The 26,336-nt window shown below is 60.3% G+C and overlaps 1 protein-coding gene and 1 long non-coding RNA gene across 13 annotated transcripts; one reads left to right on the top strand and one right to left on the bottom strand.

Moving 5' to 3' along the window:
- Positions 1,739-19,080, top strand: SSBP4 (single stranded DNA binding protein 4). 11 transcript variants are annotated; one of them, XM_021083518.1, is made up of 18 exons: positions 1,796-2,129; positions 11,492-11,564; positions 11,940-12,001; positions 12,089-12,173; positions 15,368-15,457; positions 15,828-15,893; positions 16,118-16,177; positions 16,263-16,332; positions 16,503-16,570; positions 16,653-16,720; positions 17,027-17,072; positions 17,157-17,192; positions 17,288-17,342; positions 17,425-17,495; positions 17,578-17,656; positions 18,024-18,052; positions 18,205-18,312; positions 18,712-19,080. In XM_021083518.1, the coding sequence occupies exons 1-18, from the start codon at positions 2,071-2,073 to the stop codon at positions 18,739-18,741; spliced, it is 1,155 nt and encodes a 384-aa protein (XP_020939177.1). In that variant the 5' UTR covers positions 1,796-2,070; the 3' UTR covers positions 18,742-19,080. The 11 variants fall into 11 exon arrangements, with proteins under 11 accessions (XP_020939171.1, XP_020939168.1, XP_020939175.1 ...); XM_021083514.1 differs by having other exon boundaries at positions 1,822-2,129; positions 18,205-18,427; XM_021083512.1 differs by having other exon boundaries at positions 1,739-2,129; positions 12,115-12,173; positions 18,205-18,854.
- On the bottom strand, positions 19,320-22,651 carry ISYNA1. Of its 2 annotated transcripts, XR_002341592.1 has the most exons (11): positions 22,504-22,651; positions 22,269-22,397; positions 21,961-22,122; positions 21,477-21,609; positions 21,191-21,384; positions 20,824-20,973; positions 20,527-20,742; positions 20,252-20,416; positions 20,046-20,159; positions 19,754-19,971; positions 19,320-19,626 (listed from the first exon to the last, which is right to left on the bottom strand). It is a non-coding gene; the product is annotated as an inositol-3-phosphate synthase 1 (long non-coding RNA). The 2 variants fall into 2 exon arrangements; XR_002341591.1 differs by having other exon boundaries at positions 20,527-20,973.

Here is a 26,336-nt window from a genome sequence, read left to right as displayed (position 1 = left end):
TCTGCCGCGCCCCATTAAAACGCAGAGAGGGCCCCTCCTCCGCGCCGGCCTGGGGCCTAGGAGGCCCGCGGGAGAGGAAGCTGGGGGAGGGGACGACCGGCTGGACAGGAAGTGGGAAGGGCTGGCGTCCCCCCCAACCCCGGCCGGGGCCCCTCAGGATGGAGGCGGGGCTGACGACCGCCTGGCCCTGCCCTTCCCTTCCTCCTCGTCCGTCTGGAACCCCAGCGGTTCAGGACTTCCCGCCCGCCAGAAGCCTTGGGTCGGAGGGAGGCCATTGGGGGCGGTTCTAAGAGGGAAGCATAATGGGGGTCGTAGGGCAGCGGGAAGGGCGTTCCGATCAAGGCTCGCGCGCGCGCGCGCGCGCACACACAAACACACAACATGGGAAATCTGAGCGCACAACCACACAACAGAGGTCCCAGGGAGGCAGCAATCCAACCTAGTGCACAAAATGTGACGTGGCGTCACTTGGCCCCCCAAAACCGCCGCGGACACGCAGCCACCGTCGCAGAGCCAGGGACAGTTGCCCCGCCAGCGACTGGGTACTTGCCAATCCTCCCACACACAGCGATGCACACGTGCACTCACACAGGATCCGCATGTCTACACACACACTGGTTGCACGTAGCAAAAAAAAGAATACCTATGGCAAATATTCCCAGAAGCATCCAGACCTAGAGTCACAGTTGGACCTTGGACCGCCTCTCCTCACCCAGCCCACGCACGCAGCCCACAGGTCCCCTGGCGCACAGGCCTCCACCCCTCCCAAGCACCCCTTGCCCTGCGGGTGTCCTTCCTTGCCTGAGTGTCTGCCTCCACCTTCTCTGAAAATATCCTGGGGGTAGAAGAAGGGTCCCAGGAGAGAGAATGGAATACCCTTTCCCTGCACCCAGGCAAATGGGATTCATGCCATTAACAGCTGGCAACACTGGCAGAGAGGCGGAGCAGGCGGGAGTGACCCAGTCCGTCACCCAGCACCGACTATTGACACGAGGTGTGACAGTAGGGCTGTGCAGAGTGGCTCCCAGCGTGTGGCCTGGGCACCCCAGGAGCTTCTTGTCTGTGTGGTGTCTTTGTGCTGCGAGCATCTCTGTTGTGTGACTGTGCGTTGCGTGTGACTGTGTGACACAGTTATCTGTGGCTCAGTGACAGCCCAGGCCCCTGTGTGGAGCCCTCCAGAGGCTGCAACAGGGTGCCCCAGGGTGACAGCAAGTAGCTGCTTGGGCTCATTCCACAGCTGTTGGAAGATGTGCCATAGCGGTTCCAAATGCGTGTCTATGCAGGTGTGTGCCGAGGTGCGCGTGGTCTGTTTCAGTGTTCTGTAACAGCAACTATTTAAGCTGTGTATACCTGCGTGTCTCTGGGCAGACTGTGTATGGCGGTCCCCACCTGTGCTGCGGGGTGATACATCCAGTGTGACTGCCTGTAGCTTTATAGGTCTATCAGTAGTTATTCCAGTAGTTATGCGGACTTACGTGTGGAGTCTTGTGTCGGAGAATGCTATCGCAATTAAGTGTGGGCTTGTGTTCTTAGGTGTACAATTTGGGTGGCTGGTTCTATTTGGACAATGTGTGTGTAGCCATGATCAGCTGTGTCCCGCTGTGTGCCCCAGAAGTGGTGTCCCCACTCATGCCCTGAGCGTGAGCAGCCCGCGCCCCCTCCCCCCGCGGCGGGCACTGCGCTTGCGCGCCCGGCCCACGGTCCTGGCGGCGGGACCCACCCGCGCTCCTGCCATCGCCCCTTTAAGAGCGGCGCCCGCGAGCGACGGGGAGGCGGCGGGCGGGGGCGCGCGCGGCGGGAGGAGGGGGCGCGCGCTTCCCGGAACAGCCCGCGCTGAGGGAAGAGAGGAAGAAAATAAAACCCGTGGTCAGAGCCAAAGCTGGAGCTGCCGCCGCCGCTGCCGTCTCGGCCGTTTGGAGCTCCCCCGCGCGGACGATGCCCGCGATGCCCGCGCGGGGCTCGGGGTGGTGAGGCCCGGGACGCGGGGTAGCTATGGCGACCGGGAGCGCGGCCCGCGGCGCCGCCTGACAGGTGTGGGGCCCCAGCGCGGCGGCGGCGGCACGGAGCAGGATGTACGCCAAGGGGGGCAAGGGCTCGGCCGTGCCCTCCGACAGCCAGGCACGCGAGAAGTGAGTCAGTGGGCCGGGACCTCGGGAGCCGGGGGCGGGGCTCAGTGGCCGCGCCGCTTCCGTGGGCCCCACCGCCAGCGGGCACTGCGTTGGGCACTGCGTTGGGCACGTGGGTGCGGGGTGCAGGGCGTGCGGGGCCAGAGCACGCTCGAAGGGCCGCGAGATTTGAGCGGGTGCGCGAGACCCGAGGGGGCTCAAGGAGGCGCGAGATACGTGGGAGCGCTCAAAACCCAAAGGGTCATGAGGGATTTAAGGGGTCGCGAGATTTGAGGGGACGCGCGAGACTCGAGAGGTTGAAAGAGTAGTAGGGGCGCAGGAGACCCGAGGGGTGCGAGATTTGCGGGGGCGCGCGAGACTCGAGGGTGCGAGATTTGAGGGGGCGCGCGAGATCCTAGAGTGACTAGAGGGTCGCGAGACCTCCCCGACGGTCGAGACTTGGGTGTGCAAGGTTGCATATGTGAGTGCATGGAGTCACAGTTTGTGTAGCTTCCTCCATCCTCCCAGGAAGTTTCCCAGGTAGGGGACACTGCTTACTCTGGTACTTCTGCTCCTTGGGAAAAGCTTGAGAGATGATAGAAGGGCCTGCAAGGCCACCTGTCCAAGCGGGCTTGGGGCGGCTGGATGGGGCCCTGAGGAAGCTGCAAGGCTCACAGTCCTGGGGCCTGCCACTTGTTCTGGGGCTGGGCTGGGCTGTGGGTAGCAGATGCTTTCAGGCTGTTAGAAGGATAGGTAGCTAATTTCCAGACTCTGTGATGAGAGCTTCTTGGGGTGGGGAGGCAGCAGGGCTGCTGTGCTTCCCTTGCCTTCTGACACTGTCTCTTAACCTGTTTTGTGGCTTTGGATGAGGGAGCACCCCCTGCTAGGCTCACTTTCCCTTCCTTATAAATGCAGTGCCATCTCTTAGGTTTGGGGAGCATTTGAAAGGTGCTGGAGCTGCGACTGCCTCACAGTAAGGGCACCCAATGGTTTTGCAGTATTGTTAAAGTGCCAGAGAGAAGGGAAGGCTTGCCATGGCTGATGGCCAATGGTTGATTCACAAGATCCTAGAAGGACTTGAATGTCTGGGTGGTGAGGAAGCCCCTTGGACATGGGCTCTTTCCTGTTCTGCCTTTTCTGCCTGGGCTGACATTGAGGTCACTGCCCCACCCCACTCCTACATACACACATAAGGATGAGTGTCCATTCTCTACCCAGCCTTGGGGTCATTTTGGAGAAGAGCCTTCTGGCCAAAAGATGCTAGGTAGATGAGTACTTTTCTAGGCTTGTCTTGTCGATCTGCACAGTTATGAGGTGGGCTCCATTTCCAGGCACCTTCGAGCAGGAAGGCTTTTTGAAACTGGCACCTGGCTCTTTTGAGGTTGGAAGCAGGGGATGTCTGGATACCCAACTCCTGGGAATCCTGGCACATCTGCAGCCATCCTTTTACCCTGGCTGCTGGGATCTAGGGGCTACCACTCCCTCAGTGGGAATTGTTCACTTGTTCAGACATGTGCTGGGCTGGGTCCTGGGGCATAGTGGTTGGAAAGGCACACCTTGGCCCTGAAGAAGCCCACATCCTAGCTAGGAGGCAAGCGAGTTACTTAGCAAGCTGATGTGAAGATCTTGGGATGTGCTATGAAGAAAGCAAAGTGGGAGGTAGTGAAGTGTGAGGGAGGTGCCAGGTGTGCAGAGACCTGGAGGAAGAGCTGATGGCTGAGGGCACAGCAAGTGCAGAGTCCCTAGGGTGAGGCCAGGCAAAAGAGCTAGGGCTGGTGTCCAGGGGTGGGGTGTGCCGTATGAGCCAGAGAGGCATGTGTTTGAAAGTGCATTCCAGCTCTTTTGTGGACTAGGGCTTATTTGGGGTTGGTGGGGGTAGAGGACCAGGAGACCTGGGAAAGGCAGGCACAGTTAACTGGGAGAGAGCTAATGGTGGCAGCTTAGGTGGTGGTCATGGAGACAGAGTGGAGGAAATGGGTTTGAGCTGGGGTGGTAGGGTTTGGAGTTGCATTTCAGTCCCACTGAACAGTTCAGGAAAGATTTTGGGGGTTTTTTTGTTTTTTGGTTTTTGGGTTTTTTTTGGCCATGGCATGCAGTGGCTTGATGTGGGATCTTAGTTCCCAGACCAGAGATTGAACCTGGGCTGCGGTGGTGAAAGCACTGAGTCCGAACCATTAGACCAGCAAAGAACTCCCAGATTTTGATTCTTTTTTTTTTTTTTTTTTGGTCATGCCTGCAGCCTGTGAAAGTACCTGGGCCAGGGATCGAACCTGAGCCACAGCAGTGACAATGCCAGATCCTTAACAGCTAGGCCATTAGGAAACTCCCAGATCTTGATTCTCTGAACATGGTCTTGGCTCTTGGCCCCTCTCCCCCATCATTTTTGGCCAGAGCCATCCTGCACTCATCCATTTCTTGTATAAGCATTGACTTGGAGATGAGGTTCTGCTGCTAAAGAAAGTTTGGAAAGCACCAGATGGTGGCATCCACTTCACCGACAGGGATGACAGGGTCCTGGAGAGGAAGGGACCTGCTGAAGCCAAGGGTTCTGGGTCACAGGTGAGCTCTCAGAAGCATAGGGGCTGATACACCAAAGAGGTGGGCTGGTTGCTCTGAGCCTCAGTTGCCTTATCTGAAATGTGGGCCTTGCAGGATTCTCACAAGGACTGGGTGAGAGGCTTCAGTTAGAGCACCCCTCACAGGCAGCCACCACCCGAGCCACTTCCTGTCCCTGGGCCTTGGTTTCCTCCTCTGTGAAATGGGGTAAATGGGGTGGAGTGGGTTCCACTGCCCAGGGCCTTGACTCTCTGGGACTATTTTTTCTTCCCCGATCTCATCTTCCTGCTTCCTCCTGCCCTTCCTCTCCTTCATTCTTGGGCCCCTGTCCTGAGCCACCTCTGGCTCCCCATCTAAACACTATAGACTTGGGCCAGCTTGTCCCCCAAATGGACTTAGTGCCTTCTAGGTGCATGGACTTTGGGTCCCTGCCCTTGGAGGCTCACAGCAAACAGTGGTAACTGCAGAGTCCAAGGAGTACAATGAAGGGATGGCAGGGTGGGAGAGGGAGGCTGGGGGTCTGAGTGGGCTGCCTGTAGGAAAACATAACCTCTCCTTCTGTAAATAATGAACACTCCACAGTTCCTGCTATGGCGCATCAGGTTAAGAATCTGACTGTAGCAGCTCGGGTTGCTGAGAGGTGGGAGTTTGATCCCTGGCCCAGCACAGTGGGTAAAGGATCTGGCATTGCCTTGGCTGTGGCTCAGATTCAGTATGGCCCACTTAAAAAAAAAGGAATTCCCGGAGTTCCCGTCGTGGCACAGTGGTTAACGAATCCGACTAGGAACCATGAGGTTGCGGGTTCGATCCCTGGCCTTGCTCAGTGGGTTAAGGATCCAGTGTTGCCGTGAGCTGTGGTGTAGGTCGCAGACTCAGCTCGGATCTGGCGTTGCTGTGGCTGTGGCTCAGGTTCAGTCAGTGGCCCATTTTAAAAAAAGGAATTCCCATTGGGATTCCGTAGGTTAAGGACCCAACGTTGTCTCTGTAAGGGTGCAGGTTCCGCCACTGGCCTCACTCAGTGGGTTAAGGATCTAGCATCGCTAAAAAGCATTGGTGGGTTGCAGTTGCAGCTCAGATCTCGTGTTGCCATGGCTGTAGGTAGGCTGTAGCTGCAGCTCCAATTTGACCCCTGGCCCAGGAACTTCATGTGTTGCAGGTGTAGCCGTAAAAAGACAAACAAAATATTGAATACGTCATCCTAAGGGAAGCCCCAAGAGCACTTACCCCCAGAACTAACTAGTACCTGCATTTGGTCATCGGTTTTAGGTCTTTTTTTCTTCTTTTTTTTTTTTTTTTTTTTTTTTTGTCTTTTCTAGGGCATATAAAGGTTTCCAGGCTAGGGATCGAATCCAAGCCGTAGCTACTGGCCTGTGTCACAGCCACAGCAATGCAGGATCCCAGACACATCTGCAGCCTACACCACAGCTCACGGCAACGCCGGATCATTAACCCACTAAGCAAGGTCAGGGATCGAACCTACAACCTCATGGTTCCTAGTCGGATTTGTTAACCACTGAGCCACAACGGGAACTCCGGTTTTAGGTCTTCTTAAATCGGGGGACAAAAATGACAAAAATGAAAGCCCCCATGTCCCCTTTGCATGTCTTCCTTCTTTAGCCTCAGAGGCTACACTGTCCTAAGTTAGGGCAGGGGAGAGATCTAAACGTTTGCTTCACATATGTGTATATCCTTGAACACTCTAAGTGCGCCTAGTGGGTTTAGGATAGTTCTATAAATGACAGTCACAGTACCACTGGACGGCTTGTGTATTTTATCGTAGGATTAGTTTTGATATGGGTGCATGGCTTCAGGTACTGTGTTCATTATTCCAGCAGACAAGGGAATCACTGTGCGTCTCTCCTATCCCTGGCTGGGCTTCCAGGTCTGGCTGTGGGTGGCTTTGTTTTTTTTTGGGGGGGGTCATGTGATTAAGGGGTTCTTTTTTTTTTTTTTTTTTTTTTTTTTTGTCTTTTTGCCATTTCTTGGGCCACTCCCAAGAACCTCCCATGGAGGTTCCCAGGCTAGGGGTTGAATCGGAGCTGTAGCCGCCAGCCTACACCAGAGCCACAGCAGCACAGGATCTGAGCCGCGTCTCCAACACCACAGCCTCATGGCAATGCCGGATTGTTAACCCACTGAGCAAGGGCAGGAATCGAACCCGCAACCTCATGGTTCCTAGTCGGATTCGTTAACCACTGCGCCACCACGGGAACTCCAAGGGGTTCTTGAGAAAAAGGCCCCCACACTGAGTCCTGGAGGCTGAGCAGAGCCAGTGGACACAGGGGAGCTTCTTGGGAACAGCTTGAGAAGAGGCAGGGTCTGGGGAGGGGAACAGGAGGAGGAGGGATGCTGGGCAGGAATTTCTGAGTAGGGGTGGTTGCTTTGGCTGCTGGGTGGGGGAAGGGCTATAAGGAGCAAACGTAAAGGCTGCCAGGAGGCTGGTAAGGAGGGTGACTACCACCCTGTTTCCTAAGAGCTGAAGGCCTGACCATGAGGGTGGCAGAGGGGAGGGTAGAAATGTGTGGGCCGGAGAGTCCCTTGGGGGCATTAGTGGGGCCTGGCGATGGGTTAGAGGTGGGGGGTGAGACCCAAGGCCTTAAGTAGAGGGTGTCTCCCAGTCCCCACCAGCATTTGCTTTAAGGAGGAGGGGGAGCTGGGCTTGCAGCAGCCTGATGTGGGAGCTCAGTTCCCAGACCAGGGATTAAACCAGGGCTGCAGCAGCAAAAGCACTGAATCCCAACCACTATACCACCAAGGAACTCTTTGGTAATTTTTTTTTTTTTTTTTTTTTTTGCCACATCTGAGGCATGTGGAAGTTTCCAGACTAGGGCCAGGGATCCAACTCGTTCCACAGCAGCACCCCAAGTCGCTACAGTGACAACACTGGATCCTTATCCCACTGCATCACAAGGGAACTCTGCTAATTGTTGATCATGAAGGGTAGTGCTGCATTTTGGTCCAGGAAGCTCTAAGACCCCATTCTGTCACCACTTCCCTGAGCAGCTGCAGCCCTGTGTGCCCTTCTCATGAGCATTCCAGGACCAGGCACACCATATGCTCCAGGTCACCAGTCCTTCTGGAGGGAAGGCCTTCGGGGTGCTCCACAGCCCCTCCCATCTCCCGCCCTCTTGCAGCAGGAGCCCCTCAGGTGGGTGGGCTGTTCATTATCCAGCTCATTTGCTGACCAGGGCTAGTGTGGGGCCAGGATTTGGATCCAGAGCCTGGGCCTTCCCCATAACCCAGGTCAGAGCCTGGACAGTGACCCCTAAGCCAGAAGCCCTCCCTAAGGGGAACAACCTGACCAATTGTCCAGACTTCCAGACTTTTCACTGAAAACAAAAAAACTGCTCACAATTCTTTGAGGCTTGACCCTGATAAAACAAAGTATTAGAGTTCTCATTGTGGCTCAGCAGGTTAAGAACCCAACATAGTGTTGGTGAATATGTGGGTTTGATCCCTGGCCTCACTCAGTGGGTTAAGGATCTGGCATTGCTGCAAACTGTGGTCTAGGTTGCAGATGTGGCTTGGATCTGGCGTTGCTATGGCTGTGGCTTAAGCCAGCAGTTGTAGCTCTGATTCAACCCCTAGCCTGGAAACTTCCAGATGTCATGGGTGCGGCCCTAAAAAGCAAAAAAAAAAAAAAAAAAAAAAAAAAAAAAAGTAAGTTGCTGACCTTCTTCAGGGTCTACTGATGTCCCTGGAGGGGCCCAGGGTTGGTTGGCTCATTCATTAGGGGTGGCTGGGGGCTCAGCTCTCTGTAAGGTCAGGAGTGAGATGAAGTCCCTGCTCTGCCAAAGCCACATCTAGTGGGAGCTGCAGGCAGTAAACAGAGCCTAGTGTCAGGTGGAGATAAGATGATGGCGGATGGGGTTAGAGCGATAGGGAACCCTCTGACAGGTGACATTGGAGCCACGAGGGTCTCTAGTGGAAGTGCCCCACACAAGGAAACAACCTGTGCAAAGGCCCTGGGGTGGAGAGGTAAAGAGTGGCCATGGGGGGAGGTACTGGAGGGTCTGAGTGAGTAGTGCTGGCTGGGGAAGCAGCACCTGTGGGGGCTCTGTGGAGATCAGATAAGTGACGGTGGTGGCCTAGACCAGCTGTGTGCTGAGAAAGGCAGGGAGAAGCCTCAGAATTACGAGAGAGTGCTTTTTTCTTAAGTTTTCCCCTCTAAATTCAGTAAATGCAGTGGTCCCAGGGGAGAGTTGAGTGGCTCTTTACCCTTGCAGAGCACCTGTGTGAGTCAAGACCACCCAGGTTGGGGAACCGGAGGGGTGGGAGAGGAAGACACTAGGGTAGGGCTAGGCCTTTAAGATGTCAGGTGGGTGGTAGACCCTGAGTTCCAGGGGAGGTGGAGCTGGAGCACGCTGTGCTATGGGTGGAGCAGGAAGGGAGGCCACCCAGGGTAGGGGTGGAGGGGCAGGGCCCAGGGCAGAGCTGGGGCAGGGCTAGAGGAGGGAGGAGAGAGGGCAGGGGTGGGCTCCTGGACCTCCATCCTGGGTCAGATGCCACTGCTGGACAGTGGAGGGTGAGAGGAGATGGACAAGGAATTGATAGGCTGGCAGCTCAGGGCCCTTGCTAGGGGTGGGGGGACCCATGTATTCCTCTTCAGGAGGCTCCCTGAGCCCTGAGGAGAGCTCTCTGTCCTCAGGAGTGGTGGCCAGATTGCAGCCCCCCAAGTGCTTGCTCTGTCCTCCTGGGGCAGTGTACCTGGATCCCCCAACTCTGTCTTGCTCCCTGTCCAGGTATCTCACTCCCCTAGCCTTTTCTGCTCCCTCCATTGTCCCTCAAGGTGGCCTGGGGGCCAGCTGGACCTGTCAGCCTCTCTTTGCCTGAAGGGTGAGGTGCAGAGCAGGCCAGGGTTGCTCAGGTCTCCTCCAGCTCACCAATGGACTCAGGCCTGGTGGATACAGGCCGCTGGTGAAGGATCAGGAAACCTCTTGGAAAGGGAGGAGGGTCCCAGGAGTGAGCTGGGCAGGCGAGGCTGGAGGGCCAGAAAGGCTGCTGGGCTGGAGCAGGGCAGTTGCTGCTAGGGGTGCAGTGTTGGAACCTGAGGCACCTGGGCCAGAGCTGCCGCCAAGAGGGCTGTGATGATGAGGTGGGAACCTTGGCCAGTCTTGTGGGAAACATGCTCAGAGCTACATGAGCCCCACATTTCTGTCCCTCTGGTGCCTGTCACACATGGTATGATGTGATGTGAGCTATGGACATGCCTTGCCCTGTGATAGCTACCCCCCTCGACCCCACAGTGTGTCCTCTCGTCCTTCTGTGGCACTGCCTTCCAACCCAGTGGATAACTTAACCTGCTCCTTTGTATTGCTGCTTCTCTGTCTCTCCCCATGAGCAGCTGGCCTCCCAGGGGACAGGGATCTGTTGTATTCACTACTCAAGGAGGTTGGGGGTGACTGTTGACAGAATGAATGACTGAAAGGAGGCTGGGGGCTGAAAGGAGGAAGAGGACCCAGGACAAGGGCAGAAGCTGTGGGTGGGGGCTGGGACAGAAGGGCTGCACTGCCTCCGGAAGGTCCGACTGTGAGCTGGGGGTGGGGGGTGGTCCAAGAAGGGGGCTGGGATGTGAGGATTGAGCAGCCTGGCTGGGAAGGACGAGAGAGGGCCAGAGCATGAGTCAAAGCAAGGTTGTTTTAGGATGGGCCCATCAGTCAGGGGAGAGTGGCCAGCTGAGCAGGGAGGCATCTGGAAGGGCCTCTAACTTCTACTGGGGCAGCCTCAGGCTGGCCCTTGGGGACCTCCCAGTCTCGGATACAGACTCCCCTCAGCCCACCTGAAACTTGACTGGGCAGTAGGAGGACCCTGGGGTTGCTCAGAGAGGCCGGAGCACCAGTAGGTAGAATAGGTGGCTGGGGAATGGGTGACCCGGGTGGATGTGGTGTTATCCGTCTGCTGACTGATGTGCAGGGTGGTAGAGGCCAAGGATGGAAAGGCCTGGAAGGCGGTGTGGATGGTCCAGCTTTCTGTGCGGCCCATAGATGGTATTGCTGGTTGGAGGATGACCCGTGCTCTTGGGATGGGCAGTGGCCAAGTTGGTGTGTCCAGGGATACTGGGCATTGTGGCATTTGGACAAGGCGGTGCCCTAGCAGCTGAGTGGTACTGTTGGCCCTCCGTCCCATCTCCCCAGAGTCCCCCTGGGGGCTGGTATGGATATGTCAGAGCCACCACTGGTGGAAGGGAACTGGACCTGATCCTGAGGAAGAGGATAGGATCAGGGATACTTGGGGGAGGGGGACTTCAGGTCAGAGGGCCCCTTTCCTTTCTTGGCAGGTAAGGCTGGGGGAGAGTAAGGCTCTGGGCCCTGGCCACGTGGCCAGAGTGCCTTCTGGGAGACCCCACCAGAGCACAATGGAGAGTGATGCCCAGGAGCCCTTTCTCCAAGCACAGGACTTCCTTGGGGCCAAGGCTGCTCTGAGGTCTCGGCATTGGCAGGATGGAGCCAGGACTTGGTCCATCAGGGAGTGTTGAACTGAGCAGAGTTTGGCGTGGAGGTAGGGGGCTGGGGACTGCTAGGAGTGCGCCTAAAGGAGGGACTGCAGGCTAGGTGTTGATGGATGTGTAGGAGCTGGTGAGGAGGCCAACTCTTCTGAGGGGTGGGGGAGACAGAGGGGATGGGGGGACCAGTGGGCTTGTGGGGGAGTGAGTGAGGCTGGCAGTATATATGATGAGGGGCTTACTGGAAAACCCTGCCCATCTTCTCCACCTTCCCAGTGGAGGGCAGATTCCTCACCTGAGAACCCCTCCCAGGAACCTCCTGGGAGGGGTTTTGGGGCCGTCCAGGCCTCCTGAGAGCCTGAGCCAGCCCCCGATCGCCTACCTGCAGGTTGGCGCTGTACGTGTATGAGTACCTGCTGCACGTTGGTGCCCAGAAGTCAGCCCAGACCTTCCTGTCTGAGGTAAGCCTGCCTGGCCAGGCAGCGCCCCATCCCTGCCAGGCCCTTCCTCGCCGCCAACACACCAGGGTCCTCCCTATCCCATTTTTATCGAATCTCCCATGGTGGGGTCAGGTTGTGCCCTGGAAATGAGCCCTAGGGCAGGTCAGGACCCACAGGCTGACGTCCTGGCGTCTGTCCATCCGTCCAAGGATCTGCCTCCTGCTTCTCTGTTGCTCTGCTCACCAAGTTGCCCCTCTCCTGGCTCCCTTGCCCTGATCCGCTAGTTTCCTGCCCTAGTGTTCCCTGGGCGCCACGCTGGGCTGCCTCTCAGGAGGGGTGGGGGTCAGACAAGGCTGGGCAATGAAGGCTCTCATCTTCCTTCCCTCTTCCCTGCAGATCCGATGGGAGAAGAACATTACGCTGGGGGAGCCCCCAGGCTTCCTGCATTCCTGGTGGTGGTGCGTGCGAGGCTGGTGTGGGTGGGCCATGTAGGGGGGCTGGTGGGGGCGCATGGGGAAACCATCGTCCCCCCCTGCCGCCCACAGCGTGTTCTGGGACTTATACTGTGCAGCGCCCGACCGCAGAGAGGCATGCGAGCACTCGAGTGAAGCCAAGGCCTTCCAGGACTATGTGAGTCCCCGCCCCAGGGACTGGGACCAGGCTTCATGGGCGGGGGCCTGTGGTCTTGGGGGGCTGCATGGCCCAAAGCTGGCTTGGATGGGCAGGTGGGCTGGGCTATGGGGTTTGACCGAGATCTTGGCTACTTCTGTGGGGTTCCTATGCCCCCAACTTGGTCCAGGGTCACCCACAGAGTAGGTGAGGCTCCTTCCACTGTACCCAGCTTGTGAAGGTCCCGATAAGCCCCACACTCTCCTGAGGCCAGCCTGCCTTTTGCTGCCCCTCATGTGAACCCCATGTAGAACCAGGTAGATAGAACCACAGCTCCTGCCTCCCTGGCTACCCAGCTTTGTGTAGGTGGGACAGGACTGGATGGCCACCACTGCTTGTCTCCTCCCACCCCAGCCTTTCTGAGCCTTCTGAGTTAGGGGCCCAGGCAGGGGTAGTGGGGGATGGCTCACTGCCAGTGCACCCTGGAGCAGTATAGGCCGGGCACCTGGCAAACCTCCCAACCTTGCTTAGCAACTGGGCCGCTGACTTCATCTCTTTGGCCTCAGTTTCCAGGCAGGTTGAGTGGGAGTCAGAGGCCTATCTGGAGAGGGTGGATAACATGAGGGGGCAGGCGGCACCTTGTTGTCATGGGGGAGCAGGTGGCAGTTGCCGCCCTTCAAGAGAGGTCCCCCCAACCCCACCTTCCTGCCTTGTGTACCCACTCTGCTTGTGCACCCACTCACCTGCAGCTGGTCCCTTCACACCCTCAGCCATCTGCCTTGTGTGCTTCTTGGGGCCTCTCAGGGCTTGGCCATCCCTACCTCTCCCTCTGCAGTGGGCCAGGGTCCCATACCATGCACGCCTCCCAGCAGAGAGGCCCCCTGTTCAGGAGGACCAGGGTGCAGCTCAAGAAGACTGGAAATTCACCATGGCCCTGAAGACGCCCCATGCACACTATGTGCGCGTTTATGGGAGCTCATGTCACTGCTGTTTGCTCTCATTGGTCCTACTGTTCATGTGGCCGTCCAGCCAGAACAGGGGCCACAGACGTGTCTGAGGCTGTATGTGTGCCTGGCTCTGCATGGGCCCGTCTGTCTCTCTGCAGCCTCGTCCCAGCTTCTCATGATGCCTCTTGTGTGGAGGCCGGTGGCTGTAACCTCTCCCTCTCCACCCCTACCTTCAGCCCCGGCTTATGCCTCAGCCCCTCTGGGTGAGCAGTGAGCGCACTTCCTGGGGCACGAGCTGGTTACCATGGCAGCAGGGGCAGCAGGGAAGGGGGTGGCGCCCAGCCTCTGGGGTGTTATGCCCCGCCTGTATACTAACTGGGGATGGGTTGAGTGGGATGATGGGCGTCCTGTCGCCTCCCATTCCTAGTCTCGGCTCCCTCCTCCTGCCCTCTGAGAGGGGCTCAGTCAGCACCTCTGGGCTGGGGGCCCAACCTCAGTGTCTCCAGGAAACGCAGCGCACCCAGCCCGTTGTCATGGCAACACAGGCCTGGCTGGCGCCTCTGGTGGGTGATTGACATGGGGGGTCCAACTCAGGCCACTCTCAGGAAGGGGGGGCTCCCTGCCCTAGGTTTACCCTTCAAGGCCTAGACTGGGGAGCCCCACGCTACCAGGTCCTACACAAGATTGGAGCCACTGCTCGGCACCCCACCTCTGCCTTCCCCAGTCCCCAGCCTGCCGTGGCTCAAAAGGGGGTCTGCCCTCCTTTTCTCCCTCTGGGGTTGGGGGAGGTCCCAGGGTTCAGAGCTGTTCTCCTCCAGCCACTGAGGCAGGTGCCAGTGAGGGTAGCTGCTCTAAGCTATCAGGCTGTGTTTGTGAGAGAGGGTGAGGTGGAGGCAGGGGTGATTGGGCAGTTTGGAGAGGGACTGAGAGCTTTGTTGTCCCTCCACTTCCAGGGTCATTTGGACTTTCAGATGATTTGTGCTGGCCCTAGGAGTGCTCCCACTGGTACCCTCCCAGCTTGGGGCCTGGGCAGAGATCCTTTAGAGGCTGACCTTTGAGAAGGAGCAGGAAAGGGGGGCAGGCCTCCATCTGCAAAGGGAAGGGTGTGTCTCCAAGGGCCCCACTCTGACTCAGACAAGGGCCCCTTTCTCCACTCGAATAGGGCAGGATGTGCTGTGTGACCGTGGGCAAAGTGCTTAAGCCCTCTGAGCCCACGTAGCTGCAGCTCCACAGTTCCTGGAGTTTGTGCCAGTTCCATGGACAGCAGTGACCCAGACAGACCATCCCCTTCCTCTTGGGGCCTTGGAGCAGAGTGGCGGGGGGCAGATGATGCACAGATAGGAGTCAAGGCGCCTCAAGAGAAGACTCTTCTCAGTGCCTACAGTGTCTTCCTCCTTCCTTGTCCTTTGATGTGTCCCCTCTGTCCCACCTCCCCTATTCCCCCTGCTCTGTGGGCCCCAAAGGCAGACATGCCTGGGACTTGGAACCAACCAGAGGAAGTGGCCTGTCAGCCTGTCCACCTGCCAACTTTGGGCCTGCCACCAGCATCTCCGCCTTTGGCAGACACGGGAACTCTCCTCAGGCACCCAGTCTTCTCCCCTCCTCCATTTGAAGAGATTTGGGGCCTAGAGACCCCACTGCTCTTCCTTCCCCTCCCTCCTGGGGGAAGAGGGGGAGTGGTCTGCCCAGTAGCTCCAAGGAAGAGCCTTCTGGGAAGGAGGTTCATATTGAAGCTGCCTCTTGATTTTTTTGTCTGTATATTTGAGGTGGCTTGGGGGCCCAGCTAAAGCTGCCTTGCCAACCAGGAGGACTCAAGGCTGATTGGGATGATTGAGAGTGGGGGACCATGCTTCCACCCATCTGAAGTTAGGTTCAGACCAAAAAAATAAGCCTGTGCCAGAAGGATGAGGCACACATTGGGGTCCTGGGTATGCTCAGACCCCCCCCAGAATCCTCAGGCCAGCAACTCACTGGGGACTAGTGTTCCTGGCCTCCTCTCTGGGCAGTGTACTCAACAGAGCTGGGCCCTAACCAACTCCAGGATCTTGGGTGCAGCAAGGAAGCAGAGCCCTTGCTGAGGGCCACCCAACACATCAAGTTGCTAAACCAGGGTGGCTCAGGGGCAGCTGTTCTTCCCTCACCTAAAGTGCCCTGTCCTCCATTCTCCCCTGTGTGAGTAGGTTAGACGGCTGGGGTCCTTGTTCCTCAGGCAGCTCCTTGGGGAGAGGAGGATCTGACTTGGTGCTTGCCATCTCCCCACCCTTGCAGAGCACTACAGCAGCCCCCAGCCCGGTGATGGGGGGCATGGCCGCCAGTGATGCAATGGCATCGGGCCCCATGGCACCCGGCTTCTTCCAGGTACAGCCAGGGCTGGGGCCCCCTGTCTCCCAACCCTGGGTGGGCTTGTGTCAGGCATGCGCATGCTGGCCTTACAGCCAGTTAGGGAGGGGCCTTATGGCCTGGGACCCCTTCAGGAGAGCCAGGGGTCTCTTTCTGCACCTGGAGCCACAGAGCATGGTTCTGTGAGCCACAGGTTCTGCCCATGACCCTACCCTTAGGGTTCCATCCTCACACCCGCCACATCCCGCAGACGGAAGGGGTTAGTTGACCCACTCTCCCGCCTTCACTGCGGATCCTCCCCTCCCAGCCAACCTTAGCAGAGCCAAGGGAAACCGAGGAGTTTCAAATGACCTCGCACTTCCCAACCCACCTGGTTCTGTCCTCCTAGGGACCCCCAGGCTCCCAGCCTCCCCCCCACAACCCCAACGCCCCCATGATGGGGCCTCATGTGCAGGTAAGGCTCTGTGATGCCCCACGCCCTCAAACAAGCACACCCTCCTGCCAACTCCCCTGCCCGTGTCCCACTGTGCTCCCATGCACCCCCACCCGGGCCTGGCCCGCTGAGGTTTGCAAGCTGGTCCTGGAGGAGGGGGCTATCCAGGCTGGGGGCTGGAACTGAGCAGCTTTGGGGGCTGAGCAGGTGGGGGGAGGTGCTGATCCCTGGCCCACCTCTTCCAGCCCTTCATGTCACCGCGGTTCCCAGGGGGCCCCCGGCCCACCCTGCGGATGCCGAGTCAGGTGAGACAGGGATGAGGGGAGGGGGGTCAGGAGTTGGGCCAGGGTGGGGGCACCCACACTCAGTGCTGCTGCGCCCCCTCTGCAGCCTCCCGTGGGCCTCCCCGGCTCCCAGCCCCTCCTCCCTGGCGCCATGGACCCCTCCCCGCGTGCTCAGGGTGAGTAGGGAAGTTCCAGCTGCCCTCTCCCTGCTGCCGGTCAGGACCCCAGCTCCTGCTCCCTCACTGTGCAGGAACACCCGCTACTGCTACAGCCGGTGTGCTACTGCTACAGCCGGTGTCCACACAGGGGATGGTCCTGGCCTGAGCTCTCTTCCTTCTGCCCCCAGGGCATTCGAGCATGGGCCCGATGCAGAGGGTGACACCTCCTCGAGGCATGACCAGCGTGGGGCCCCAGGTAAGGGCTGGGCCCAGGTGGCAGGGGAGCTTCCGGGGCTGCCCTCTCTTGGCCTGCACTCACGGCCCCTTTGCCTTCGCAGAGCTACGGAGGTGGCATGCGGCCCCCACCTAACTCTCTTGCTGGCCCGGGTTTGCCCACCATGAACATGTAAGGCCCTCAGGGACCCCTAGGAGTGTGCCCATGCGGGCCACCACCCAGCTTCATGGGCTGGGAATGCTGAAGCCACACTACAGCCCCCATACTGTTTACCTCCTGCTGGGTGGGGAAACTAAGGTTCAAAGGCCAGTGAGTAATGGGTTAGGATTTGAAGGCTGGCCTGGAATCCCTGCGTTCTTCTAAGCCAACATCTGCTGTTCTGGGGGGCATGTGGGCAGGATCAGGGGGGTGTCAGGGAGTGTGTGGTGTGTGCCACCTGGCTCCACTACACCCAGGGTCCACCGCTCTTTCTTCCAGGGGACCTGGAGTGCGCGGCCCATGGGCCAGCCCCAGCAGCAACTCGGTGAGTGTTGGGGTGGGGGATGGGGGGTGGGAGTGTGTGAGGTGGTAGAGTGGGTGGACTGCTCACAGCTGCCCCTCTCCCCAGATCCCCTACTCCTCCTCCTCTCCTGGCAGCTACACGGTGAGTGGGGCCAGAGCTGGGCAACCTGATCTGGGGGCAGGGGCTATGGGCTGGCAGATGGAGGGCCTTTCTCACCTCTCTCTCCCCGTGTGCAGGGACCCCCAGGAGGAGGTGGGCCCCCTGGAACACCCATCATGCCAAGTCCTGGAGGTACTGTTGCCCGGGTGGGGCCTAGGGAGGGGTGTGCTTGGGAAAGGCCTTCTGACACACCATTCCCTCTTGTGCTGCCCAGACTCCACCAACTCCAGTGAGAACATGTACACCATCATGAACCCCATCGGGCCGGCCGCTGGCAGGGCTAATGTAAGTGGGGGCTGCTGGGAGGCGGTGACCCCTGGAGTGGGGAGCTGGTAGCCCAAGACCCATGCTGCTCCTCTGCGTACAGTTCCCGCTTGGCCCTGGTCCGGAGGGCCCCATGGCCGCCATGAGTGCGATGGAGCCCCACCACGTCAACGGATCCCTGGGTGAGTGGGCGTCGAGGGATCACACGCCCCCGCCCCGCTGCTTCGCGAGCCTCGTGCGCCCCCTGGCGGCCTCCTTCGGCCTCCTCCGCCGTGTGTGCTCTGCGTGTGTGCACACACTGGGCAGCCCAGTGACTTGGGCTGCGCTGGGGGAAGGGTCGAGTAACTAAACCATGGGAACACCCGACCGCGGGTACTGATCTCTCCCATCCCATGTGGACCCTCGGCCCAGGACCCCCAGGGGGGCCCTAGTGGGTTGGGCGGAGGGAGGGGGCGCGGCCGCGGGCAAAGTTCGGGCAGCGGCTCGGTCGAGCCGGCTGGGCGGCGCCGGCGCATCTGAGCCGCGTGTCCGCCGTCTGTTGGTCCGCAGGCTCGGGCGATCTGGACGGGTTGCCGAAGGTGAGGGGGCGGCGCTCCAGCGGGGGGCCGGGGGCAGGGGGCAGGCCGCGAGGTGGGCCTGCGCGGAGAGGCCTGGTCCGGGCTGGGTCGCGCGGCGGTCGGGCCCCGGCCCGCGGGACGGGGTGTCCCCCGCTGACCGCGGCCGCCCCCAGAGCTCCCCCGGCGCTGTGGCCGGCCTGAGCAACACCCCGGGCACCCCGCGGGACGACGGTGAGATGGCGGCCGCCGGGACCTTCCTGCACCCGTTCCCGAGCGAAAGCGTAAGCGACTGCGTCGACTCCCCCCCGCGGCGGCGTCGGGCCGGAGGGGCCTGGCGGGCAGACCCCGGCGGGGCGGCCGGGGGGCCAGAGCAAGACCGTGACCGCGGCGGGCCAGGTGGGGGGCGGCCGCGGCATCCTTCCCTTCCCTTCCCTCCCCTCCCCCCTCCCCTTCCCCACTCCCCAGGCCTGCCCTATCTCACCGCCCCGCCCCGCCCCCTCCCACCCCCTCCCACCCCCACCCTGGGAGCCCAAGGCGACCCGCCCTTGCATCGCCCTCTGACCTCTTCCTCCCCACGTTTACACCGCCCTGTTCCCCATTCCCCCCGGGGGGTGGGGGCGGGTCCCAGCCTAGGCCGGAACTGAGCCGGCCCCGCGCGCCATCCCCTCGTCTTTCCGCAGTACTCCCCCGGGATGACCATGAGCGTGTGATGGGGCCGCAGCCCCTTGCCCACTGCCGGCCTCGGCTTCTGCCCGGCGCCCCTCCCTGGGGCCAAGGTCCAGGGGCTCGGGTGGTCTGCAGGGTGAGGGTCTGAGGTCACACCTTGGGCAGCTGGACTCCCGGTCAAGGCTTGGATGGCTGGGAGGCCCCGCGCGAAGGACTCATTTCATTTTATAGAAAAACACAAGGACCTCAGAGACGTTCTTTCCTGTACGGGCCCTTCCCGCAATTTCTATTTTGTCCGGGAGGGCTCCTTGGAGAACCTCCTTTCCCCTGGACAGCAGGAGTGGGCCCCACCAATAAACATAACTTGATTTTGGTTTTTGGTATCTGGTCTCAGATTTCTTAACTTTGGCTTACGGCTGCACCCTGCACATTGGGGTCCTAACCCAGGCATGTAGGGTTGTGCTTGGGCAGAGGCACCCCTCCAGTGGTTCTGGAAAGCTCCTAAGGGTTGGGACAACAGTTTCCCAGGACAGGTAGGAGTCTGCCTGGTGAAAAATGGGAAGATGGGGCTGGAGTTGGGGGCAGTTAGGATTAGGTCACAGACGCCAAGAATCCACAGGTGTGGCTGATATAGAGGCACTGGTTTTATTGTCTTTGAGGGGCCTAGAAAGGGTTGGGTCCCGAGGAGCAACAGGGGCAGGAGTTAAGGAAGAACCGCGTGGCCATGGCCTTAGCTGGTGGGCATCTGGGGTGCCTCAGCTTGCGGGTGCCCATTGGCGTCGCCAGTACAGCCATTGGTGGTGGGCGCTGGTCCTTTCTTGCAAGGCAGGGAGCAAGCAGCAGTCACAAGCCCAACACGCTTGAGGCCAGGGCGCTCCATCTTGTGCTCCAGAAGCATGTGGTTCTGCGGCGGGAGCCCCAGGCAGGCCCTGGGGGATGGTCAGGGTTCAGCGGGGCCAGACCGTGAGATAGGTGCCCTGCAGTCCCTAGGCCCTGTGCACAGCCCCACAGTGGACACGTGGGCAAAGAATGGGGACCCCCAAGGCCGGGACACACCTGAGGATGTTCTCGATGCAGCTGCGCTGGCGGAAGAGCGCGTTGACCACGGGGCTGCCGGGCGGTGCAAGCGGCGCCTTGAAGAGGAAGCTGAGCAGCGACAGCACCGGGTGGAAGGTCTGCGGCTCCGGGTCGGCGTCCGTGCAAAAGCTCACACGCTGGCAGAGTTCGGTCAGCAGCGCCAGGTCCAGCATGATGGGCGCGGCCAGGAGCGAGTCCTGCAGAGCCAGCAGGTCAGGAGGTGGGCGGGGCTGGTGAGCAGCCCCACTTCCTGCCCCCTCGCGTCCCGCACCTCGCACGTGTTGTGCAGCACCAGCGTGTTGGTACCGCCCAGCATCAGCTCCGATGTGTACTCATCCAGGGCACGCTTGCTGTCGCCCACGTATGGCACGTACTTGATGACCACCTGGGGAGGAGGATGGCACGAGGTCACACGGACCCCTGCTATTCTCTGTTGGGAGTTCCCCCCACCCCTTGCCGCGCCTGTGCTCCACGCACGCAGTGGTCTGGCTCCTCGCCCTGCTTGTAGAGCACTGGGTTGCTGTGCACCATGTCATCCACCACACTGCTCTTGGACACTTCTTTGGAGCGGAACTGTGGCGGCGCTGACAGGTTCTGCCCGTCGTTGTTGCCCAGGTGGTTGTAGCTCACGATGGACATGGTCTGGGAGGACAAGGAGACCCCGCGGTAGCTGCAGGCCTTGCAGGGCACAAGCCCAGCCTGGGATCCAGGCACCCCTATCCTGAGCGGAACACCCTGCCAGGCTCACACACCTTTAAGCCAGAACCGATAAGGAAGTCCACAAGCACAGACTTGACCTTGGTCTGGCCGGACTTGAAGTCGTCTCCACCCACAAAGACGCGGCGCTGCCACGCGAGCTCGAGGGCACCAGGCACTAGTGTGTTCTGTGGGGACCCGTTGAGGAAGGCGCACCCCTCCAAGATGCTGGCGACGGCGAAGAGCGTGGAGGGCGACACTTCCAGGCCCAGCTGTGGGCACAGACAGGCAGTCAGCACAGAAGGGTCCTTGGGAGCTAGCCCTGACCCCATTCCACCCCTGGGCGTGCCTACCTGGATGGTGCGCAGCAGGTTGTCAGCAGTGTCATTGAGGCCAGGCACCACTTCGCAGAAGCGCTCTGTGTTCGCTGTCCACAGCACAATGACTTTGTCCAGGCCAGCGTTGGACCGGAAGTCACGGATGTCCCTGCGGATCTGCTCCAGCTGGCAGGGGGCGGGAGCGGGCGAAGGGGGAGGGTTGTACAGGTTCTCCCGACCTGTGGAGGCCTGGGCGACTCAATTACCCAAGTGCAAAGTGGGGCCTGGACCCTCGGGATGGAAGCATGGGGACAAAAGAGAACAGGTGGCGGGGGTGGGGGAAAGGACAAATGACAAGGGAGAACAAGTGGCAGAGGATATGGGGCGCCGGGAGGGGCTGCACCTGCTGCGCGCGCGTGCCCGGGATGAGGTTGTCAGCGCGCGCACTCTGGTTAGCTGCGATGAACTCCGGGATGTAGACCGACGGCCGCGGGCGCAAGGCCTCCATGTGCGGCCACAGTTGCTCCTGCAGCTCCCAATCTAGTACCTGCGCGCGCCTCATCGCCTCCGCCAGGTTCAGCGACGATATGTCCCAGCCTGGGGGGGCGGGGACCCTCAAGCTCGGCGGGGATCCTGGACCCCCACAGGCCCGGCCTCCCACCCCACCCCTGGCCCAGGGCCCCGCCCACCGTCGAAAACGAGATCGTCGGGTGCCACCATGGGCAGCAGCGCGCTGAAGGGCACGAACACCTCCTGGCCCTCGGCGTCCAGGCCTAGGCTAACGGTGCCAGCCTGTGTCAGCGAGCCGTAGTAGTTGGCCTCCTGGGGAGCGGCAGACAGGGCAGAGAGATGGGTGGGCGTGGCGTGGGGAGGCCCAAGAGTCGGCACACTCAAGCTCCGCCCTACTTTCGGGCGCCTCAGCTCTGCTCCAAGTCAAGGCAAGAGCTGCTTCCCCTCCGGAGGTCCCAACCCGAAGTCCTCCCTACCTTGGGCTCCGCCCCCACAAGACCCCCTGAGGAGTGCCCGCCCCGCCCCGTGGAAGCCCCGCCCCGGGGTCCGCCCGCAGCGAGGAACCCCGCCCCCTTAAGACCCACTCCTCCGTAGAGCCCCTCCCCCTCTGCGTGGATTCCAGCGGAGCCCTGGGTTCTACCAGGCGCCGCCCGACTCCCCCACCTTGCGGCCGGTGCGCGTAGGCCAGGACAGGCGCAGTCGGTTGGCCAGCACGGCAGCGGTCAGCGTGGAGCCGTTGTTCCCGCCCCAGCCGACGAGCATGACCCCCAGCCGGGGCACCTGCCGGGCGGTCCGGAAAGTGAAGCGCGTGGACGTGGGATGCACCTGGGGACAGGCGGTGCGGTGAGTCGGGGACCACAGGCCCCTCCCCCCTCATCGCAGGGCGGAGATCGCAGACGTTGGGCAATTCCCGCTTGGTCTCGGCTCCCTGGTTCCCCCTAGCCTCACGGCCAGCCCGGTCCCTCGCCTACTTTGAGGACGCCAGCCTCGCGGCTGACGCACGTCGTCCTGTACTCGTACTTCGCCTCGATAGCCTCGGGGCTGTAGACCACGTCGGGGCTCTCCACCACGAACTCGGTTGCGGCCTCCATCGTGGTGAGCTGGGGGCGCGGGGTGGGCAGGAAGTCAGCGGGGACCCGAGAGTTGGCTGGGCCAAGCCGACTTCGGTCCCTGGGGAGTCTGCACCCCTCCCGGGGCCGCACTTACCGGCGCAGAGTCGGCTGGAACTGCAGCGGACGGCTAGGGCTCGGGGCGCGCGAACTCGAGAGAAAAGAGCGGTGGCTCCACCCCGCTCCGCCCCCTCGCTCCGCCCACGCCGCGGAGGAGGGGCGCTCGCGGCCTGGACGGTGCACACAGGCCTTGGATTCGGGTTCGAGGCCCTTCTGCCCCGAGCCCCCGTGTTAATCTGGTCCCCTAAACTGTCCTGCGCGGCCGGACAATCATATGGGCCGCAGACCCCCGGCCCGAGCTCGGCGCGCGTGATTCACTTCGCATCGCGGGTTGAGCCGGCGGCAGCTTCCCCTCATATTACAAAAGAGAATCATATGGATGTAAGTGAGCGCAGGCCCCAGCCACAAGGCAGGAGGTGGAGCCAGGCAAGGAGGCTGGGCCTCTGCGGGGTTATCTGGAGAAACCGAGGCACGAGACACTAAACCGGGATTAAGACTTCGAAGCCAGACGCTCCTCCAGCCCAGGCTGCCTCCTCCCCCTACCCCTTCCAGAACAGCAGCACCCTCCAGATATCAACCCCCCACCCCCACCCCCGCCACAGGGTTCACGTGGATGGGGTGGTGGCTGCGAGTCCTCAGTTTCCCCACCTGTAGCAGGAGGGCTTGATTGGGCCAGGCTGGAGTGGGGGCGGGGGAGAGACTGTTGGCGAGAGGAGGGGAGGGGAGAGGAGGGGAGGGGATGGGATGGGCAGAGCAGAGGCGGCCCGCTGGGGAGGAGCTAGGCCAGCACAGCACTAAGCCCCCCTAAGAGCACAGCGATAAAGGAGCGTGGGAACCCGGCAGGCGGGCGGGGGCGGCTCCCCCAGGAACTTTCCAAAACAAGCGGCCTCCTCCGGCTGGAAAGTTTCCACCACTGGAGCTGACCCAAAAGGTGGATAGTTGGGAACATTTGCAGGAAACTTGGTCAGGGCCTGGCCTTGGAAGGTGGGGGTTCTAAAACCGGTCCAGGTTTTGCCCTCCAGGGGCTCCAGTGAGGGGGAGTCAGAAGTGGACTGGGTCACTCCCAGCCAGAGGGACCTAACAGGCAGCGCTGGGCAGGGCAGACTGCCTGGAGGATGTGGCGCGGTGAGGGATCTTGAGATCTGAAGACATCAAAAATGTGAAGGACTGCCCAGGCAAAAACCTGGGGGCGTGGTTTCAGGGGCAGATGAAAAGGGACTGAGCGCAAGGGGGAAGGAGGCAGTCTGGGGACCAGGGTAGACCTTCAGGGCTGGGGACAGGAAAGACAGTATAATAAATATTTGGGTTTTGTCCCCCTGTTCCTGGCTGGAGATTGAGTTCAGTTGCCAATGGCCGGTGATTTATTCAATCATACCTACAATCCATTAGGTTCCATTACCTCTGTAACAACCCTTAACAGTGAGGTTCTGGTGAACCCATGGAGGTTCTGGGAGAAGTTGTGGCAGCCCCGCGCCATTCCCCACACCCTGCCCTCTGCATTTACTTCAAGTGCTTCCCTGAGCACCTCGGGCCATTCTAGCAAATCACTAAACCTCTGAGGGGGCTGAAAGGGATGGATTTACAGAGGGTTGTTTGGTCAGACATATGAGTGGCCAGGGACTTGAGGCTGGCATCTGAAGTGAGGGCTGAGTCCCTCAACCTGTGGGGCCAGATGCCTGACATGGGAATGGAACTGTTGGATGTCCAGTTGGTGCTGGAGAATTGGAGGGAGCTTGTGCCTCCAGGCCATGTGTGACATCACAGGAATGTGTACAGAAAGGTCCCCAAAGACCCAGCCCTGAAGAACCCCAGCATTCACAGGGCAGCCTGGGGGAGGTGCTGGCAGGAGGGTAGTGGGGCAGAGTGGCCCCAGGCAGGCTCCTGGAGGGGCAGCTGCAGGGGATGTGGCTTCTGACTGCTTCTATTCCAAGCAGTTGGTTGGAGCTGTAAGGAGAACTGCAGGGACAGTCTGGGTGTGTGACAGGGACTGAGTGTGCTGCCTGGGGGTGAGCAGTGAACGACTGAGGACCCCATTCCCACCAGACCGCAGGCTCCTGAGGGCAGGGGCAGAGCTGTTTCCATCACTGCTGAGTGCCAGCGCCCCGTGCACGGAAGTTGCAGCATCTAGGTGCTGGCAGGAGGAAGACATTGTCCAGCAATTGGCAGGGGCTGGTGGGCAACCCCCAAACCTTTGGCCACGGTGGCACAGGTCATGAGAGTGAGAAAACCCTTCTGGGGCCCTACGGGACTGGACTTGGGTGTCCTTGGCACAGGAAGGATGATCAGGGAACCGCCTGTAGCCACAGTGTCGCTGGGCAGTGGGGGCTGTGGGGGAGCCTGGCGGAAGGCTGGGGGAGGAGGGTGAACAGGGGTGAGTCTGAGGCGTGACAAGGCTGAAGGAGGCAGGTGTCAGCCCTGGGCCCCGGAGTGTGGGGACAGAGATGTTAATCCCTTTAGAACGGCGTGGCCAGGCCGCCCGGGGAGCAGGGTACATTCTGCCCCACAGAGAACTGCCTGACCGCCCCTCCCGCACCCCTCAGATTCCTGGGCCGCCTCAGAACTCAGGCCAAGGCCGTTGGCCAGCAGAGCCACCAGAGAGGCTAAGGCCCACAGTCCCTGACCCCTGGACCCCTTTAATCCCGGTCTTATTCTTTGTTTTTCCTTCCTAAAATAAACATCCCCCACCCACCCACCGTGTCCCTGGAGGCTAGAACCTGCCCCCCTGCCTTCAGCTCCTCACCTGGAACAAGGGGCAAGGACGGCCATCCTAGCTGGTGTCCTGGGGCCTGTGGGGCTCCACTGGGCCTTGGGGTCCTTGTCCCCATAGAGGGCACAAGGGCTCCCCCCCCGAACACCAGCATGCAGCCTGGGAGGAATGATCACATAGTGCCCTTACTTGCTCTTTTCATCAGTCACAGCTCTTTGCCCCGTGTGGCCCCACTAAAGGGGGCTTTGGCCCTGTGGGAGGCCCAGGATCCCCCTGATTGGATCAGCCCACCCTGTCCACTGCCCTGCTCACACCACATCATCCATGGCTCCCCTCCAAACCCCCCCTTTTTTTTTGCTCTTTAGGGCCACATCTGTGACACATGGAAGTTCTCAGGCTAGGGGTCGAATCAGAACTGCAGTTGCAATAGCATAGCGATGCAGGATCTGAACCGAGCCTGCAACCCACACCACAGCTCACAGCAATGCCGGATCCTTAATCCACTGAGTGAGACCAGGCAGCAAACCCACATCCTCATGGATCCTAGTCGGTTTTGTCACCCCTGAGCCACAGTGGGAACTCCTGACATTTCTTTTTTTTTTTTGTCTTTTTGCTGTTGTTGTTGTTGCTATTTCTTGGGCCGCTCCCGCGGCATATGGAGGTTCCCAGGCTAGGGGTTGAATCGGAGCTGTAGCCACCGGCCTACGCCAGAGCCACAGCAACTCGGGATCCGAGCCGCGTCTGCAACCTACACCACAGATCACAGCAACGCCGGATCGTTAACCCACTGAGCAAGGGCAGGGATCGAACCCGCAACCTCATGGCTCCTAGTTGGATTCGTTAACCACTGCGCCACGACGGGAACTCCCCCCTCCCCTTTTTTTTGGTCTTGACATTTCTTACCTATGACCAGGCTGTCTGGCCTCTTGCTCTGGTACCTGCAGGGCCCTTTGCCTCTGATCAGCCCTCCACCTGCTGGCCTCATTCCTGGGCAGTGGCTCTGGCAGGCTGCCCAGGACGCCTTCTCTGCCCAGTACCAGCCTGTGCCCTGCCCATCATCACAGCTGCTCCAGGGCCAGGTTGCCTCCTCACCCCAGTCCACCCCCACACAGAACCAACCCCCCACTCCCAGGGACTGACACGCACACTCCCAGCTTGGGCTG

This window comes from Sus scrofa, chromosome 2 (assembly GCF_000003025.6).
Source record: "Sus scrofa isolate TJ Tabasco breed Duroc chromosome 2, Sscrofa11.1, whole genome shotgun sequence".
NCBI classification, from domain to species: domain Eukaryota; kingdom Metazoa; phylum Chordata; class Mammalia; order Artiodactyla; family Suidae; genus Sus; species Sus scrofa.
The sequence above is the reverse complement of the archived record's forward strand: the minus strand, read 5'-3'. Positions and strand labels throughout refer to the sequence as shown.